At 36.9% G+C, this 21035-nt stretch overlaps 2 protein-coding genes across 2 annotated transcripts; one reads left to right on the top strand and one right to left on the bottom strand.

Annotated features, from left to right (window-relative positions):
- Positions 1 to 381: 381 nt before the first annotated feature.
- LOC132563861 (amiloride-sensitive amine oxidase [copper-containing]-like) lies at positions 382 to 15026 on the top strand. The gene is made up of 3 exons (XM_060228616.1): positions 382 to 804; positions 11557 to 11633; positions 12481 to 15026. Exon 3 carries the CDS (start codon positions 12507 to 12509, stop codon positions 14955 to 14957), a length of 2451 nt encoding a protein of 816 aa, XP_060084599.1. The 5' UTR covers positions 382 to 804; positions 11557 to 11633; positions 12481 to 12506; the 3' UTR covers positions 14958 to 15026.
- An 864-nt stretch (positions 15027 to 15890) lies between these two features.
- LOC132563859 (perlucin-like) lies at positions 15891 to 20761 on the bottom strand. The gene is made up of 6 exons (XM_060228614.1): positions 20754 to 20761; positions 20029 to 20147; positions 19176 to 19264; positions 18666 to 18756; positions 18152 to 18386; positions 15891 to 15924 (listed from the first exon to the last, which is right to left on the bottom strand). Exons 1-6 carry the CDS (start codon positions 20759 to 20761, stop codon positions 15891 to 15893), a joined length of 576 nt encoding a protein of 191 aa, XP_060084597.1.
- Between the last annotated feature and the right edge of the window lie 274 nt (positions 20762 to 21035).

Here is a 21035-nt window from a genome sequence, read left to right as displayed (position 1 = left end):
GGGATAGGGATTTACATGGGTAATTTCCAAAAAATAACCAAACGTTATTCTACCAACTCAAAGAGAATGCATTTTTCTCGTGTCTAATGACCATTCATTTATATATTTTCCTATCAGAGTTCTGCTGTACCGTTGTTCATCTTTATAGATCCCCAGATGGACTATAACTTGCATAGTGAAACCGAACTCGTGTACGTTTTCTAACACATTGCGTCATTGGCCGGTTTGAAGCTGGTTCCATGGCAACTTGTTATGTTTTTGTGGTTCTGAAGCTGGAATGACAGATGATGGATACAACATACATTACACTAAACACATTGGGACGGAGTTAATGCTATAAACATTGCCTCTATCTATTCTAATATCTCTGTCGGTTCGGACGAGATACTGGGTGTACACATTGCGGTACGTCAATCGATGGGTTTACTCGTCTATAGCAACACCAGCCTCTCATCAACGACACAATGAAGCAGACCATAGTAATTATAAATTATGCCAAATATTGAATCATATACTGACGCAGAATTCATTAACAAACCACACAGCGCACAGCAGGCTGTTGATGTAAGACAGCGTTAGACTAAGACCCGAGTTCTACTGGGACTACCCTGGACTGCCAGTCTTACCCCGTACTGCCAGCCTCACAGGGCTAATCCAGCACAGGCCAATAGTGTCAGGAGCGTGTTACTTCACACTCATCCGTCACAAGTGTGTGTAGTAATATGTGAATCAGGGATTTACGTGTGTACGTGTATCGGGTACGGATATACTGGACCAGGACAGGTGCGAAACCTATTAACACAGGTAAGTGTTAGTATAAGATACACTAGATTGGAATAGACACCTTCGTACTGAATATCATATCGATTATATCATTGTACAGCGTATTCAATCAAATACCATTGATATATGAAACCAAGTGTTTCGTTATTGCGATTCCTTACGACTTAACATAAAAGGTATTTTATAAAGATAATCCAAAATTATTTTTGACGCCAATGAAACGGTTTGGTCATGATCAAGCAAGTGCTTACGTCATCTAAACTATTTACATATATACCTATAGGCCATAATGTTTGGACGATGTACCTGTATTAAGTCTACATCTGTATATGTGATCCTGGCTGAGGTATATAGTCTGCGTGTTTTATCATCCTGTAGATACACAAAAACTTTTATTAGAGTGTCACCTTTTGTGGTTGGTAAACATTGACACCGTATCCAGAAATAATGGTCTTAATTCAGAAGTAAAGCAGTTTTATACTTTGAATACGTATACAAATGTATGTTGTGAATGGTAACACCACGTGTACAATGAAGCTGGTATAATTTGATACTGTTCGTGTTGCTCTGAATTGTAAATGTGCCAATGTGTCACTTTTCATTTCCACAGTCAATTTCACATCTACCAAAGATCCTTGAAACGAAGCGTGTGATTTAGAGTTCCATATCACCATGGTAATATATTTAATACGAACCGGCTGTCTGGACTGTGCATACATATGATTCACCGTGTTAAAACATGCACACATATACCACCAGAAACATGCATTGGGCGCGGCCCCTGGGGGAGTGGGTACACAGCTGTGGGTAGTGGGTACACAGCTGTGGGTAGTGTGTCGGGGTGATGAATGAGGACGCATCTCGTTCGTGTATAAACTGCAATACAACACTATCTTCGTGTTTCGTTATAAGCCAGATTTAGATACGTTGGTCATGCAAACCCTACTTTATACCAAATACATAACCCCTGACTTATGAGCAGTATGAAGGTGTCGTGTTAATGATGTGAACTATCTGGATGATTTAAAGCATCATCGTTTAGAACATAGTATCCTACTTCATTTATAACGAGGAGATGGTCTGACGATCACTTGATGTCTAAAATTAATTATACATATATTATATTTGACAGAGGAAATATTAGCTCAAAGTTGACAGTGATGGCTTGCTATACTAGTTAAGTTATATCGTGATTGAACAAAATCGATAGAAATAAGTGAGCCATTTCTGCTGTTGATGCTGATCCATCTGCATATGATGGTCGGTTTGACCTACTGATCAATGAGACTGTCTGGTACATTGTTCTGTGTTCCTTTGGTGCCCCCAGTCCATAGGGATCCTTCTGCCTCAGTCTCTATTGTTACAGTATGTAGGAAAACTTTCCAAATAATCAATTTTGGTTAATTATGATTGGTAAATACCTATGCGAAGTGGCTTCATCGACACATGGTATTCCTACTTCACTGCGATAGAACCTACGGTACGATTTCTACAGGAAGACACGGTGTCCAGACGGTATATAACTATGGCTTACTCGAGAACCTAGGGACTTTTGCCTTCTAACAATTAATTTAAAGTATTGAAATTATGTTCCGCGTGGCAGAGTTCGGATACAATGTAATTATATATATGCATCTCCTCTGTTGTATACCATAATCGATCATGTTTGTATGACACGTATATCCGATTCTACTGCACACGTGCCAGCCCCTTTCCCTATTGATTTCCTTTTTACAGTGACGGCCTTTGACACGAACAATTCTTTTCAACATCGAGAATTGTTCAACGCATGATTACCATCGGTCATGCAAAAGTAGCACGATCTGTTTGTGGTTCAGTGACACAGTTATTCGACCAAAACACATTCTGTATATCTATATATGTTATCACTAAATTTAATACGTCATTGCTTTTTCAGAGACCTTTATACAGTATATGTATGTAGGTGAACTCTGACCTTACATAATCTAGTTTACTAATTACTAATTAACAGATACTATCTGTAAGGACTACATATTAGGTGATAGTGTGCCGTTTATTAGCAAATCATTGACCTTATACACTGTAATAATCCTATCCGACGATCTAGTGACCTATATCCATATAAAACAGTTGACTTCTGGTTACCGATACGACGGCCATCACTGGTTACCAATACGACGACCATCACTGGTTACCAATACGATGGCCATCACTGCTTACCAATACCATGGTCATCACTGGTTACCAATACGATGGCCATCACTGGTTACCAATACCATGGCCATCACTGGTTACCAATACGATGGCCATCACTGCTTACCAATACCATGGTCATCACTGGTTACCAATACCATGGCCATCACTGGTTACCAATACGACGGCCATCACTGGTTACCAATACCATGGCCATCACTGGTTACCAATACCATGGTCATCACTGGTTACCAATACCATGGTCATCACTGGTTACCAATACCATGGCCATCACTGGTTACCAATACGACGGCCATCACTGGTTACCAATACCATGGCCATCACTGGTTACCAATACGACGGCCATCACTGGTTACCAATACGATGGCCATCACTGCTTACCAATACCATGGTCATCACTGGTTACCAATACCATGGCCATCACTGGTTACCAATACGACGACCATCAGTGGTTACCGATACAATGGCCATCACTGCTTACCAATACCATGGTCATCACTGGTTACCAATACCATGGCCATCACTGGTTACCAATACGACGGCCATCACTGGTTACCAATACGATGGCCATCACTGTTTACCAATACCATGGTCATCACTGGTTACCAATACCATGGCCATCACTGGTTACCAATACGACGGCCATCACTGGTTACCGATACAATGGCCATCACTGGTTACCGATATGATGGTTATCACTAGTTACCGATACAATGGCCATCACTGGTTACCAATACGATAGCCATCACTGCTTACCGATACGACGGCCATCAATGGTTACCGATACGATGGCCATCACTGGTTACCGATATAATGGCCATCATTGGTTACCGATACGATGACTATCACTGGTTATCACTGGTTACCAATACGACGACCATCACTGGTTACCAATACGATGGCCATCACTGCTTACCAATACCATGGCCATCACTGTTTACCAATACCATGGCCATCACTGGTTACCAATACAATGGCCATTGCTGGTTACCAATACGACGGCCATCACTGGTTACCAATAAGACGGCTATCACTGGTTGCCAATACGACGGCCATCACTGTTAACCACTGGCTGGTTACCAATACGACGGCCATCACTGGTTACCAATACGACGGCCATCACTGGTTACCAATACGACGGCCATCACTGGTAACCACTGGCTGGTTACCAATACTATGACCATCACTGGTTACCAATACGACGGCCATCACTGGTAACCACTGGCTGGTTACCAATACGACGGCCATCACTGGTAAGCACTGGCTGGTTACGATGGCCATCACTAACCTTTTTATGGTGAAATCGATATCACGTGTGAATACATTAATCTTATGAAATTTCAATATCATTGTCGATGTTACCATAGCAACCCGAACTGGCAGTAATTCTGTCATTATATAATTCAGTATGTAGTAACCTTTGATTACTAAAATATGACTTTCATTCATAGTCATGTTGTATTAATTTTCACATGTTTGACATCATGCCTAATTCCAAGCAACAGTACATCTGTATCTCTATATGATGACTAATAGCCAAAACCATTCCAAAGAAAACAGACGAGTTTGTAGGAGATTGTAAATATAAGTTCTTGTCCTCGATTTACGACTCCCTGCTTAATTCAATCTTGCCCTTGTATGCGAACCACGCCCCTTGTGTAAGATCCACAGATTGGTCATAACGGTTAATTTTCATCACCGTGTTACCCTTAACTCTGACTTATCTTCATGGAACAGCAGTATTGTTTAGGAAACATCTTACTAAAGCTTAATTACAAGTTTCATCTTTTTTAAAAATTAAACTCCATTTTAAACTTCATTTACAAACCATAATACCCCTTTTTTATTCCATTTGATAAGTAAACTATCGGAACTGTAAGATATGGCCAGTCGTTTGTATTTTTAATCGTGCCCCTTTGTTCTAACGGAAGCGTCAAGGCATGTGTCATATGTTATCATGGCGTAACAGTCGTATTATAATTGAAGCCAGACCCCCCAGAGCGCACTCTCGTGAGATCTCATGTGTGTCTCGAATACACCAAGATAGGATTTTAACACACAACACAAAGATTCCTTTCCTTTAATTTGAACCATCTTTACAGACATTGTTGATCACAAGTAAGATTAATACAGAAATTTAAAACGAAACCACAATACGACTTGTAATATTAATGCAGTTCGACATATAACAGAGAATAGACCAGGCCATTTCATATACATTACAGATTTGTAAAAAGTTGCATTGAAAAAATGAAACATCAATATTTTTTAAGGATTTTCAAAACCGAAGATTTCTTCTTTCTTTCTTTTTCAAAATGAAATTTTACTATTGCTGGTATTTGTTATTACTATTGGAATATGTATTTAATTTACATATACCTTAAATAATACACTTACATTCGCTTGGCTATGTCAGTACATAATGTTACTAGAGAGAGGTATGATTTACAGCATTATAAATGACATACAGCATGGGACCATTCTGACGTCAGTATTGTTGTTAAAGAAACGGCACTGGTTCAGTATCGGACGCACTGTTTCACTGGACAGAGTTCAAAATCGACCATGACCAATATAGTTTAAGGTCAATTAAGCATTGAATCTTGCTTTTGTCGATTTCATGGGATGATCAATTGAGTTGCTCTTGAGAGAAATTCAACATGGACCTTCATTGGACTGTCTTAAGTGGCATTTACGGTTGTTACAAATGCCATAAACAAGAATGTTCAACGCCGATGTAAACAGTCAAAGTGCTAATCAAGCCTAACGTAGAGTCATTTTTTCTAACCATATGAAGATAGCTACAAGCTTAATCTTAAAAATCGCCATCAAAAGCAAATGTTTGAAAGGTTCAGACTTATTCGTTTCCCTTTAAACATACATGTTAGTATCACATACTTCATACACTGATAATTCACAGTTTGTATTATTGAAGTTTACAAGTAAGAGTGTCCAATACACAAAACAATGAAAATGTCGGCCATATGTGTGAGCTGCATTCCCTTGTTAAACACATACAACAGTAAGAGTAAAACAAACCAACAATATTTCTACGTCATTTTCATGTCTACATTTCCGTACAGTAGATTTCTTACAACATAGACTTAAAAACCTACATATTAACCCTGCTTACTATTATAATGGAAATGCATATTACAGTATCACATACAACGGAAAACAATAATACCCTCTGTGATGATGTCTAACGGAACATTTGCTATCTTTAACTTGAAGTCAGGTGTCAAAGATTTGCTAGGTTTGTATTGTTGTTCGGTGTGATGTTGCCTTACTTCTAACATACCTTTATAACAAACAACTTTGGTTTTCATGGATCCGATACCAGTTCAACTTGTTTTATCTCTCTGTTGTAATGAGATGATTAGTTGAAGGTAAATATCTGTTTACAGAGACTTTAAACCAATACATATGTGAGTCAGCCAAATATCAACGGACATCCCTTTCGTTTGATTTTACTTTGTTATAAATTAATAGATAGACAACAAACTCTCGGTATATCGCTTCAGTTCCAGATTTATCCATTATTTATCATATTCCGCAGATTCGAAATTTAACACCTCTATGACTAATAGATATGAAGTTCTCGTGCCGGTATCTTGTCCCTCCCTAACGGTAAATGGTTTAGATTGGGATTACAGGGCTGACCAAACGTAAATATTTACTTAATGTCAGAATAAATCATATGTAAATGTTAATCTGGTGTCTGAATAACACCGATTTTCTGTTTACCATTATATACAGTCGAACAGGATATATACAGCTGTGTTTGATGACGTGGTAACACTGAATGCTGTTGGGTGTGATTCTGGTTAGTGGATTTCTGGAGTGTCGACAGATGAAACTGCAGCGCGAGCTGGATGCGTCACCAGTTTGTGTACTAATTATCACGAGTTTTTCTAAGTTACAGAACACGATTTTTATTAGTTAATGAATACGACAATGGTTCTATCTAGTTGATTGTATTTATGATAAATAACACCAACAATCTATCTAATTTTCCTAATACCATTGTCATTACCAAGTTATTATTTTCATCGCTGTGGTGTATAAATGTATCTCATAATAAAATTAGCTTGCCGACAACTGAATAAGTGCAAAATATTGGTATAATTAGTATATTTCGAAAATTGGATCTCCCAAAATTGACGTAAAATTAAATAATATAGAATAAAGAAAGAAGTAATAAAAGTTTTAATTTTTAAGACAGTAATTTTCAGAGAGAGGTTAGAACCAGAGCATGCTGCATTCTTTCGTCCTATTTTGCATACAAGTTACGCAAAACGAACTTTCAGGAATAACACCGTGTTTCATTTATTACTAATTGGTTCAAGAATACTTTAACAAAATGATGAAAATAACGTTAAAATTATGACTTGAAACATTCACGTGATTTTTTTCTTTTCGTATACATTAATTGAGGATAGTTTTATTTGACAGATGAGATATAAATAACATATTGATAATCTATGTAAAATATTCACTAGAAATATGAAGAAAATAGGTACCGTAGATTTATAAGTCACAGGCTTGCTGAGTCTAAACAAAGTTGAACCGTTTTCTGTATTTATTGATAGAGCAAATATTAAAAAAAAAAGAAAAAAAAAAAAAAAAAATATCGAAAACTGGTTGTTGTTCAAATTCCAATTCTTTAACTCAGCTACAATGTAATGTCGAGCTCTGTGATGCCGATTACAGTTAAACAGAATTTATTCAGTATTGGTATAAAACTGACTGGTATGATTTTTTGTGCAGGTCTGTGATATAACAGGAAACACTTCGGTAACCGTTGTAATCTATTCCAGATGTAATATTTGTTTCTACACATTTATAAACGTTAAGATACATCCTTAGGAATAACTTCAAGGATACTGGTTATCGTGAGGCATTTTTTCACCTGTCGAGCTGATGTTTATGTTTCTGTGTTGTGTACTCTTCCCAGACGGTAAGTTACACGGTCTCAGTGTTACAGTAACCGGGCCTGGATCATTTCCGCTTAGAAAACACGTACTAGATGATGTGGAGTGACAGACACAGGTTTTTAAGTGGTGTGTATATAAGATGATAATTGATAGTAATTAACACAAGATGTCATAAAGCTTACTCAACTTTACAGCAAAAAAATACATATAAGGATTTGATAAGTTTAGAAGAGAAAACCAGTTGTACACTGCCGAAACAGAATGTTTAGGCTTTAATCTTACTTAAACATAGATTATCGTTAACAATGCACGTACAAAAGAAATCCTTATTATCATTGAATGAGCAAGACTGATAAGATAACAAGTGACGGGCCCGGAACCAGATGATAGAGAGACTTAGACAGGTGCTACATAATAAGGCATTAGAAGTACATTAATTGGATAATGAAGCCCAGTCTGCGCTAGCCTTTATCCACGTGTTTCTATAAGTACGGATTTCCTGAGGTGTTATCCTGTTATCCTCATCACAAACAATCTTTTAAAACTAATTACCTAGGTACCTATTACGTACTTAGTCGTTATAAGGTCATCTGACGTATTTGTTGTCTATTTACGATCGGCTTTATTGTCTGTGTGATCTTACTATTACGGTATTATCAATGGTTATTTACTGATACATACCACGCATTGGTTATATAAAGCTCTACGAAAATTTGAAAATGATACTTAATTCATGTATGAGCTGGGGACGAGTGTTTAAATGTCATGTATACATACAGTCATGGAATCGATGCATCTGTCTGTTCTTTCGGGAGTAATTTGGTAAATCTATTTCGATGTTTGTTTAGAACCGTAAGTATTTAATCTCTAATTGTGAGTTAACAACACAATAAAACTTATACACCTGTTACCCTTACGTATACCTCTCAAACTCGAAACATATAAATATGTGTAGAGTATGTTAATTGTTACAAGTAATTATTAAAGGAGTGTAATTTAACACTAAAATAAGAGCACGCTGAAGACATCATCCTACTTAAAACAGAATGAGCTTTAAGTTAACGGTGAACTTGGCATTCAGTGTATATCTGTTTGATATTATCTATACCGCATCATAACATATACCGGCTGCCTTTCGGGAAGATAGGCTCTCGATAATACGATAATGGAATGATGATGACTTGTTCATTAACCAAAGCAGACCCTCTTTGTTAGACCCCCTTAACAAGTCTGCAGGTCTGTGATAAAGAACATTTGTACCATGAAGTATTAAGATCTGGCCAGATCAACACACACGTGGTACTGAACGCCAGCTGTGCTTTAGAATGTTTACGTCAAACTGTCAATACCATGAAGTATTAAGATCTGGCCAGATCAACACACACGTGGTACTGAACGCCAGCTGTGCTTTAGAATGTTTACGTCAAACTGTCAATACCATGAAGTATTAAGATCTGACCAGATCAACACACACGTGGTACTGAACGCCAGCTGTGCTTTAGAATGTTTACGTCAAACTGTCAATACCATGAAGTATTAAGATCTGGCCAGATCAACACACACGTGGTACTGAACGACAGCTGTGCTTTAGAATGTTTACGTCAAACTGTCAATACCACGAAGTATTAAGATCTGGCCAGATCAACACACACGTGGTACTGAACGCCAGCTGTGCTTTAGAATGTTTACGTCAAACTGTCAATACCATGAAGTATTAAGATCTGGCCAGATCAACACACACGTGGTACTGAACGCCAGCTGTGCTTTAGAATGTTTACGTCAAACTGTCAATAATTACCTCTTATTGTTTTAGGAAACTGTAGTTGAAGAAGAAATTGATGTCATTTTGTCACTTTTTTATGGTCGTGATTCCATAAAGTTTTTTATGTATTCATTCAGTTTTTTTAATATATGATATTCACATTGTACAACACATAGATAACTTTCACTTACTAGATACTCTCATATATAAGGTACATTTTTATTTGTAAGTACTATATTCCTCCACAAGGTAGGTCTTGGGTGTCAGTTAGATTTAATGAGATTTGCTAAGAGTCTAGATAAAACATAAACCGTCGGTTTGGAATATTACCACTTTTTGCAAATACTGAAGTGCAATGTGACGGTTTTACACGTGCTGAAGTATAAAATGTTGTGGCTTTACACATGCTGAATTGTAATATTGTGGTTTTACAAGTGTTAGAGGGTGAGGTCGTGTTTTTTACATGTGCTTTATAATTATGTCCTGGTTTTACACTTGCTGCTAGTCGAGGGTGTTTTTTCCTGTTTATATGCAATAGGGTTTTGCTGTATTACGCATGCAATTGGTTGATGCAGTAATTTATCACACGCTGCCTGGTATTAGTTTGGCTTTTCCACGTTCTGATGTTTTGTGGATGTTTTTTTGCCAAATGATTTATTGGTCAGCTCTGTTTTGACACGTGACGAGTAACACATTTTATGACTCTGCCATCAGTAAATGGTAATGTTCCAACCCCGCACTGCGTGTTTTAGTGTATAACGCGCAAACTGAGACATTTTTCAATAGATTATAATATTAGAACTGATGACATTTGTGCACCAGTCTGGCTGTCTCCAATCTAAGATTTTACAACCATGTTTTAAAAACTTAATATGATTGCTTGCAGGTCCTATAGACATATGGTAATATGTACGAAATAATTGTCAATTATGATGTAACTAGCGTTGATTTAATTAGGAAAAAAACTAACCCAAATTTATTAGATTCAATATGAAACCACAAGATGGTATAGGTATAGTTCTTCTGGTCAAAAGATTAACTAAAAGGCAGCGAAATACTTTTCTCTACGGGGTGCAAGCTTTGGCCGCCAAGAAACTATCTCCTGTTCCTTGACTGTGTTATGTAGGGTTGTGTATACTGATCTTGATGGAATGCACAACGTTTGTGGAATGTAAACACTCCAGAAATACTGAATATTAATTTTAGACGCGATATCATCTCCCTTAGCCCTCTGTCTAATGGTACACATACGTTATTGGAGAGAATGGATCTGATAAGGATATGTAAATCTTTTGATCTTTCTGTAATACAAAACATGTCACACCGCCCCACAATTCAATACATTTCGTAACTATTGACTGGCTATACTAAACCTTCATGCTGACACTTTTTCCTTAAACATTCTGTCCAGATGTATCGTTTCAACAAAGAATGTTGATGTCAATTAAGAGAAATATTTCATTCGGAAAGATTTCCTCTTCAAAGAAACATAAACGTTGAATATGAGTGAACTATTTCACCACCAGACATGTGTTGTGAATTAGCTTTGTTACCAGTACACTATTACTCCTGTAGATCTACCACAAGCTTGTTTTTATTTTCGAAAGCTTTCGACATGATACTTAAAAGTTATTTCTGTACATACAGGTGTTTCTACTGAGGATAGATATGCAAATAGAGGTCAGCGGAGACGAAAACACATACTTGTCTCTCGATGTCTGTATCATACTGTAGCGATAGTGAACCAGTGGTTATGTCAGCACATGACTAACGTACAACATAACAATGTCGTTTCCTTTATGTTAAACTATATAAATTATAATATATCTCTTATCTTTCGCCATATTTCTTGATATTTTCCGTTTTTTTCCATTTCAGACATGTCTGTAACCATACCAAGCGGATGTAGCAGAGGGCGCTCTCTGACATCAGACACTTGATGGATTAACCCTAAGGTATGCTGTCTCCCGCCAGGGCAATGATCTAGGGGTTGTTCATACTGGGATACCGTTGATCTAGCACTTCTGGTGGGGATTCGTTCGATAAACATGTTAATAATAAAGATCACCCCTGATTGTAGGAATGGTATGCTCATTTTGAATACGTCATATCTTATCAGTACCCCCATACTTCGAATCTTAATAGTAGGTCTAAATAAAGATTCAATGAGATACAGAAAGCTTGGAATAGGAAGATTGTTCAGACGAAGGGATATCGTTTGTATCCTGTTGAGCCAGTGTCAGATGAGGGCGAACTGTACCCTGTTTCACAGCCCTCGGTAGAGGTCATTTGAATCATACACCTATTGACATTGATGTGCGCTTCCTTTAGATTTACTGATCCAGCAGTCATTCTTCAGGTTCTCTTTGTCGTATCTATAGAAATAAATCTTTGTTTAGGCCAGTCAAACTAGGATGGTTTACGTACATACGCACGTAGGCCGTGTTTATGTAGACTGATGTTCAGTAAAGATAAGCACACTGGAACAGTTGTATATGTATTACAATATAGAACCTAATAACGACACAACACTCGTGCTGTGAACGAAGGGTGACGTGAATGGGCCGCGGTACAGCTTTACTCCTAAATGTTTATTAAAAGAAACATCTATAGAAGTTACTATGTGTTGTGTGTGTTAATAGGTAGTCATAGAAACATACGTACTTATGAACTCATCACTCCAAAAATTTGTAGAGTTCTATTTCCTTCATAAGCTTGTATGACTTGACATATTTTATCGGTATTCATGATTCATTACTGTATGAAATTTGTATGAAACTGTTTTTTCCTTTTATCCAACAGGATATTCCAGATGACATCAGACTAAAATGTCCAAGATCAGTCAGGATATCAGGATCGAAAATGACGTGAAATATGGAGCAACAGCCAATAACAATGAGGATGATTTGGAAGAGGAGGAAGCGGAAGTGGAGGTTGTCAGTGGAGATGGGAATATTTTAATTCTCAAGGTCATCACGGTCGTTAGCACGTGCATTGCTGTTACTCTGCTGGCGACCGTGGTTGTCCTTGGAGTATTTTACCAGAGAGCACCAGTATGTGATCATGGGCTTCCACACATTCCAAATAATCTGGAAAAACCAGAGATTTTTGACGAACTGACGGTGGAAGAGTTAGAAACTGTCAGAGATTACTTAATTTCCAGGAGAGAATTAAATCTTGTGTCATTTGACGCAGCAACTATTAACAGCAGTTATATCTATATGATAGATTTACTTCTTCCACTAAAGGCAGCTGTTCTAAAGAATTTGGATCGTGGTGGACGACAACCTGTTCGAACAGCCAAGGTCGTAATATTCCGCGGTGATCTGCGTCCTCCTCGCGTGGAGGAATATCACGTCGGACCGATTCCCCGACCTACGTATGCCCGTCTCGTCACAAATCCGTCATACACTACGTCGCGTGTGCCATTCAGCGCTCGCCCAGTCAGTGAAATAGAGTACAAAGCTCTTTACGAACATCTAGAACAGACAAGCGAGGAGCTGTACTTCCTTCTACGAGACAGTTACAGTTTGGCCTATCACAATTGTACACAAGGTGTGGATTGTATCATATTTAAAGATACAGCCCCAAGAGGGTTGAAGAGCGGAGATCGTAAGACATGGTTCTGGGCCTTTCGTGATATAGAAGGCTCGGCACTTCATCCTCTGGGATTAGAAATCCAGATAAACCATGAGTCAATGGACATCACAAAATGGCATATAAGTAGGATTCTGTACAACGGCTTCCTCTTCTACTCCGTCGAAGAGTTGATGACAAAATATTTAGATAATCGAATTACGAAAATTGCGATCGATCCGGTGGGCTTCCAAGAACATCTGTATTCCTCGTATGTAAAAAGAGGAAAGACAAACGCAGTGCCTTCTCAAGGTCCGAAATTGGTTGAGCCAAACGGAAGGCGATACATGGTGGTAGGTAATCATATAAAGTACATTGACTGGGATTTTCACGTGCACATGAGATCGTCGACTGGCCTGCAGATCTTTGATGTCCGATTCCAGGAGGAGCGTATTGCTTACGAGATCTCCTTGCAAGATGCCGTTGTTATGTACTCAGGTTTTGGACCATCACAAAGTTCTACTGTCCATTACGACACGAGCATGTTAATGGGTAGATTGGCCTTTGAGATGGTACCTGGTGTTGACTGTCCGGACACTGCAATCTTTTTAGACACTCATCATTTTGTTGATACTAGTACACCAAGGAAATTCAAAAATGCTATTTGCATATTCGAAAATAATGGCGGAATTCCTTTGCGACGCCATTACGAGAGTGACAGACGAGGGGGCTTCAAAAGTTATGGTGGACTTGTAGACTACCATCTTATAGTAAGAACTACTGTAAGTATTTGGAGTTATGATTTTATATTCGACTATATATTTCATCAAAATGGAGCGATAGAAGTGAAAGTAACACAGACTGGTTATATACAATCAACGTATGCCTTACCGTATGAGTCGGCGTTCGGGTATAAAATACACGACTTCGTTATAGGGACATTACATCAACATTTATTTCATTTTAAAGTGGATCTGGATATAAACGGACCAAGAAACAGATATGCAACATTAGATACGTCGGTAATTACCAAGCCGAGCCAGTGGTACAGGGATATAAATCATACCTATATAGGATTTGAGAAAGTAGACAGAAAACGGGAGCAGGATGTCATATACGAGACCGGTGAAAAGTCGAAACAGAGATTCGATATCATATACAATAGGTACGCCACCAGCAAATTTGGCTCAAAGCGAGCCTTTAGAATATTTAACTTAGCAATGTCGGACCTTCTGTTGGAGGACGCCGATGTTGCTAACGCTGCAAGATGGGCCAAGTACCCTATTGCTGTGACACAATTCAAGGACACTGAAGAGATGTCCAGTTCTATTTACGCCCAGAATGACCCCTGGCAACCAGTAGTGGACTTTGACAGATTTCTGTTGAACAATGAGTCTATTGTAGACGAAGACTTAGTAGCCTGGGTAACGATGGGGCGAATTCACATTCCACATACAGAGGACGTACCTTCTAACTCGATCACTGGAAACCAATATACGTTTTTCTTGTTACCATTTAACTATTTTACAGAGTGTCCGAGTATCGGATCGCCAAATGCGGTACGGATTCGACCGGCTCTGCCTCCTGACGGTAACAAGGTTGACACATTCGGTACTTCGTTCGAGTCCACGTGCGTGCAGGATTCTGTGGGCCCGTTCGAATACAATGGACGCTGGGACCACGTGGCCAAGGACGATGATTAGACATTTTTATTTGATCTCTTATACTTATTTTACTATATATTTAGTAATATTAAAACGCCCAAAAACCTTTCCAGATTTCTGTTTTTTCTGTATAAATACAATTTTTCTTGATTACGAATTAGCTCAATATCGCAGCATCTGCAAATTAAATTGTAACACAATTATCTGTAATATTTTTAAACAAGTTATGTTTCGCGAAAGCACCTCTTTGTGACTGAATACCGATATTTCGCCATAATTATCAATTAACTCGACCAAATCTTTACCTATTCCGACATTGATATCATGCCAAATCTCAACAAAATATCAAGGCTTGATCTTTGTCAACAAGTTATGATATAGTATATATATTTTTTTATACTGAATTAAAGTGCTTTTGTTCCGCTGTTGTTGATGAACGAGAGTTGCTTCCCCTCTCCCACTTATCAAATAATATCGAACGAATAACTTGCTGAATAGCTTGTCTCGTATGTACATCTGTGCGCTGAATAAATGTATATGTTCTGAAGCTTTTCCCTAGGGACTTATTCTGTAAGTAAATAAATTAAATTTCTATCAGTTTATTGTATCTGAATGTATAACGTAGATGATTTAAAAGCTGCATCTTATCAAATATCATATATGTTATTTCCTAATAAATGATGATATCTTCCCTAGTTAAAGTTAGAGTGCGGTTAAAAATATTTCATCAATTAAATATTACCATAAAACATAACTATTTTCAATATTTTCGTCATTTTTTAACATCTAAAACAGTTATGATGCCAATTTCAATTTCACTTTTGGCAGATCTGTTATTTATTGTGTTAGCAATGAAAACGAAACAGTTGCAATATAGTAATGAAAGATAATAGGACAAACAGATAATACAAACACACGTACATTACTTGTTTTATTAATGATCTGATATTTTAAAGGTGGTGCTAGAATTCTTCACCCGATAATGATTCCAGCATCCTTGTAGGCACTGCAACGAGACGATGATATATCAAATACCACACAACCATCAACAAACCCAATCGTGAAATCTTCACAACATCTTACGTTTATAGTTCAATGTCATGTTACTATTTTGAGCAAGGAACTGATTTTAATGTAGACTACATAAATATTGAAATAGTTGATTGTGATAAATTTTGTTATGACATTTCTGCTAAGAGAGACCCAGTAAATATTTCTACTGTTCCAGTTCTTATTGACACGTTTATATAAAAAAAAATGAAAATTTAACCAAAGGGAATCAGTTTTAGTTAAAGGATACGTCATAAGTAGAAGAAAGGCTTATAAAACCTTTCGACCAAAAGAAATAGTTTTTGAAATGCATGTTTTAGTTTAATTAATGTCGGTAAGACCTTAGATGTGATGTATTGTCAGTAATACACGTAGTTTGTTATATGAAAGTCTCACTGTAAGATAACGTTCACGATAAGGAAAAAACACTATAGTTACTTTGTAGTCCCACAAAGGTATGAAAACAAATAAACGATACAACATTGGCGTCACATATTTTATTAACGATTGGAAACTGTTTTCGAAGTGACGCTAGACTTCATCCTATTACCAATCCGCCATCCTGATAGGCACTGAAATAACACCGACAATACATCTTATTATCTATTGAAAACAACAAATGTTGACGGATTTTCGTACCAACATCAATTGCTCAAAGCACTGGAGATATATGAGATGTTACGATGGTAAATGTAATTTATACTTCGGTCAAGCAATAATGATACAGTAAGGATAATTACAGCATTTCCGTTGCTAAAATTTGCCCAGTGAAGATTTACATTATTTACGCTACTAAGATTGGCCCAGTGAAGATTTACATTATTTACGCTACTAAGATTGGCCCAGTGAAGATTTACATTATTTCCGCTTCTAAGATCGGCTCAGTGAAGATATTTATCATTTAAAGCAGGTAGGTAATAGTGATCATATTACACGTGCGTCATTACAGAAAGGTAGGAAATAGAAAGCATATTACACCTGCGTCGTTATAGAAAGGTATGTAACAGAGATCATATTACACGTGCGTCGTTATAGAAAGGTATGTAACAGAGATCATATTACACGTGCGTCGTTATAGAAAGGTATGTAATAGAGATCATATTACACATGTGTCGTTATAGAAAGGTATGTAACAGAGATCATATTACACGTGCGTCGTTATAGAAAGGTATGTAACAGAGATCATATTACACATGTGTCGTTATAGAAAGGTATGTGATAAAGATCATATCATCATCCATGAACAGTGAACATGTATATATGTATCACTTTGAAATGTCTCAAATGATATTGGAATAGAAAAAAACTTTAATATAGCTGAAATACTAACAAAACGTATCTGTCAGATTTAGAATTTATCTTCATAGACGTTTAAACAGACTTTTAAGCTCCCCTTCCCACTTTCGCTGGTTAATTGTTTAGGTCATTGTAATTAACTTTGTGAAGCACTTTTGACTTCATTGTGGTAATGATATGACAGTTTTAGTTTTATAGCTATCGACGATGTGACATGGTCAAAAGTTTGGTATCAACTGAAAGGAACAATCATATCAAATATGAAAACTACACCTCTTACGGTGTAATATTTATGGACAAGGTTAGAGTTGACAACAGAAAAAAACAACAAAAACAAACAAACAAATAGACAGCATAAAAAACAATACGCCCTTAATATTTCGATCCTGGGTATAACCAGTTGTTTTTCATTTTTCATTTAAGCAATTAAAACTATGAACCTTTTGTAGAGACTAGATTTAGCATTACTTCTTAGCCTTTCTATGTATTAGAACAAAACTGTTATGGCATATATGTTACAGTAAGATTGTGAAATCACTAAACCTTTCAGTGAATTCGTGAAATAATTAATTCACTTAGTAACTTCACGAAATCACTAAAATCGTTAGGGATTTCCTGTAATTACTGAAAAAAGTAGTGTTGTGTTACACAAATCTACTCGACCCCCCCCCCCCCCCCCCCCCCCCCCTTTTTTTTTTTTTTTTAAAGGAATATTGTGAATCAGAACAGAACACTTTTATTTAACTTGGTTTAACATACAGTTACAGTAAGATTATTAAACATAGTTTAAGCAGAATCCTTTCACTTTCAATGTTAATATTATATACAAGAATTGTTTTCTTTAATACTTTGTGGAAACGATTTCTGTAGAATGAGACATGACTTACTCTTTTTCGCAGACGAAGAAGAAATGATCATCACACTCATGATCGTTCCACCTCCAGTGGTGTGTCCGGGATAAATCCAGACAATTCTCGTCCGAGTCGATAGGCAGCACCCCCCCGTCTCTCCAGTTCGTGTAACTCTGGGCACTTATCGGTGTCTTGGATTTAAGCCACACCCACGTGCCTTCCTCAGCAAAATCGTTTCCGCCGAACCAAAATCTGGGAGGATCATACGCATCTGAAAGAAACATAGTGATCTACGCCATGACATCACACGCACACAAAGTTAACTGGACTGTTAATCAACAGATAAGGATTTCCGTATCTAAAGTTATTAATTAACCACTTTATGTGTATATTTCAGTGAAATCCAACACTTATTGTTCATAAGGTGATACACGAGATATAAATGTATACGATAAAACAATCGTTTTACCAGGTGTCGCTTTGATATAAATAAATGATAAAAACAGCATTTGAAAAACGTTTCAGTCTCTCTAAACCATTCCCATCTTACCGGCATTTGTCGCTAGGTGGCCCTCAATGAAATGTTGTTCATCTTCAGTTTCAATGGTTGCAAGGTCTGCACCAACAGCACGACAGTAAATCTAGGAATAAAGGGCCTGTATCACTTACATAAACCAAAACGATCTCTCTATCGAAATTTACAGTATCAATTTTTTTTCAGCACTCATCAAAAATAATGATGATGAAGAATGTCGAAAAGCTGGATTTCCATACACTTCCTAAACTTTTGGACTTGAGGTTTTGTGATTTTTAATGGAATTGTTTATATGTTGGATCTTCACTTATTCCGTCTCTTTGTGTTCAGTTCCTGGGGATAGTATGCAAGTCTTATAGCTATCCATTATTTGCGTATTATCATACCATTGTAAAATCTAACTTACATAATGACACACTACACATATATAATATACACTTGTACTTTCGGTGTACGCTTGCATCTACTTAATTAAAAAAAAAATGCAGTCATCATCTGATTAAACACACTATCGTTTATACTTACATCACTTTCAGGCCAAGTAGCCTTTATTCGCACTATTTTGTAGCAGGATCCACCATGTTTCACAAAACCATCCGGACACTCCGCCACACCTACAGTGAATATAATCAGTAACAAAATGAAAAACAATAGAGATGTTCTGTAACTACCGCCTTACCATACACCAGATATGAAGTCATAGTGTGGGTCAAAGTGACCAATTTTTTTATACGCCACACGCCGTCTAACCAAGGTGAGCCCATATTCCTACTAATGAAGGGGAAAGGACCTGAACAAACTTTTTTCTTTTGATGTAGGTCAAAGGTCATATATAAGCCAGAATCACCAACTTCGCATCAAGATAAACCCTTATCCCAAGAATGAGGTTACCAAGATTAGTGGTGAGGAAGATTGGTCATGTACTTTGACGTAGGCCAGTGGTCAAAATGTAGGTCAGAGTGACCTACTTTTAATATGAACCTAAAATTATTAGAATTGTAGACCTGCATATCCAAAGGTCCATCGAAATGATACCACATCATCAAATGAGAATAAGATTTTAAAAGCAAAACTGTTGTTAAAGAATCACTTTGAGTTAATCTGATCTTTCTAAAACTGGACACGATCCGAATTCAATTTTGATTTTAACAACGGAACTAAGATCTAGATTCTCCAAAACCATAGGATAAAATATTACAAATGAACGGAGGAGTTGAAATTTTTACTTTGAAGATGTTAATTTTGTATTGTATTATATGTGTATTATTATTAATTATTTCTTGACATATTACAAACATAACACTAAAATCTTGCTGCGTTAAGATACATCGGAATATAAAGGTAGTGACATCATATTGCCACGAACAATTATACTCACAGAGGGATGTCACTGACAGAAGTAAGGACAAAGCAGTGATCAATGCCATTTCGTTTCCAATAGAATTAGTTGTGAAGATTAAACCAACCCCTTCACCGATAAAGAATGCTACCTTGTCTCTGTAATATCACATTTTCTTATCAGCTGGTTCCTATTGTCATGAAAGTCAGATAAGTATGATTGCAGGGCTCCGACAAACGCATACCGTATTTCAAACTGGTTTTGTTTCGTTCCATAATTTCAAAAAAATGTTTTCAATCTAGGAATTTATGTTATATTTGGAAGAACATGTATGGACCTATGTTATGCTTTTGGTGTCATTTGTAATTCAAACGAAATGCCACACCCCCTCAAATGCTTGTTGTCGGACACTTTGCCATTTTACCTGTACGTCAATGATGAATGCAGTTATGACTTGGACATTATTTATTTTGACAAAAAATAGAGAATGTGTTACAAATGTGATTTAATAGTTGTACACTTTACAAAAAGTATTTTCGGTGCAATTTGTTTGAAAAGGTCTTTTTAAAATTTTAGCATATGCAAGATTTTTATAAAATTTCATAATTTCATTTCTAATTTTCCGTTGAATATCTATAAGCTTCATGTCCTGATTTGTCTACTTTCGTATGACATGTTTATTATAATTTTGTTTGCTTATATCAAGTTCTGTGATTTAATCGTTATAAACGCTTTACAGGACTAAAACGTTTTCTTTTACCTACCTGGTCATATAACATAATTCAAATGTGTAAAAACACTATCCAGTGGTGACCATTCTCTCCTAGAATGCATTGCGGTACCCCAATAACACCCCTGTAAACGACTCGCGCCATTTCATGATTACTGAAAAGTCTTTTTGTGTCAAATAAAGAATTTCATCATTTTTCTGTTTTGTTGATTGTATCATTATTTAAAACTAGACTTTTGTTTATCTGGAAAATTACTGCGTTAGTTTATATGTTACAAACGTGATGGATTATTTCGCGGAAGATTAACTTTGAGTA

Source organism: Ylistrum balloti, unplaced genomic scaffold (assembly GCF_031769215.1).
Source record: "Ylistrum balloti isolate Yb309-2 unplaced genomic scaffold, AGI_CSIRO_Ybal_v1 Utg371890, whole genome shotgun sequence".
Classification (NCBI taxonomy): Eukaryota; Metazoa; Mollusca; class Bivalvia; order Pectinida; family Pectinidae; genus Ylistrum; species Ylistrum balloti.
This window is presented reverse-complemented; position numbering and strand designations above follow the sequence as displayed.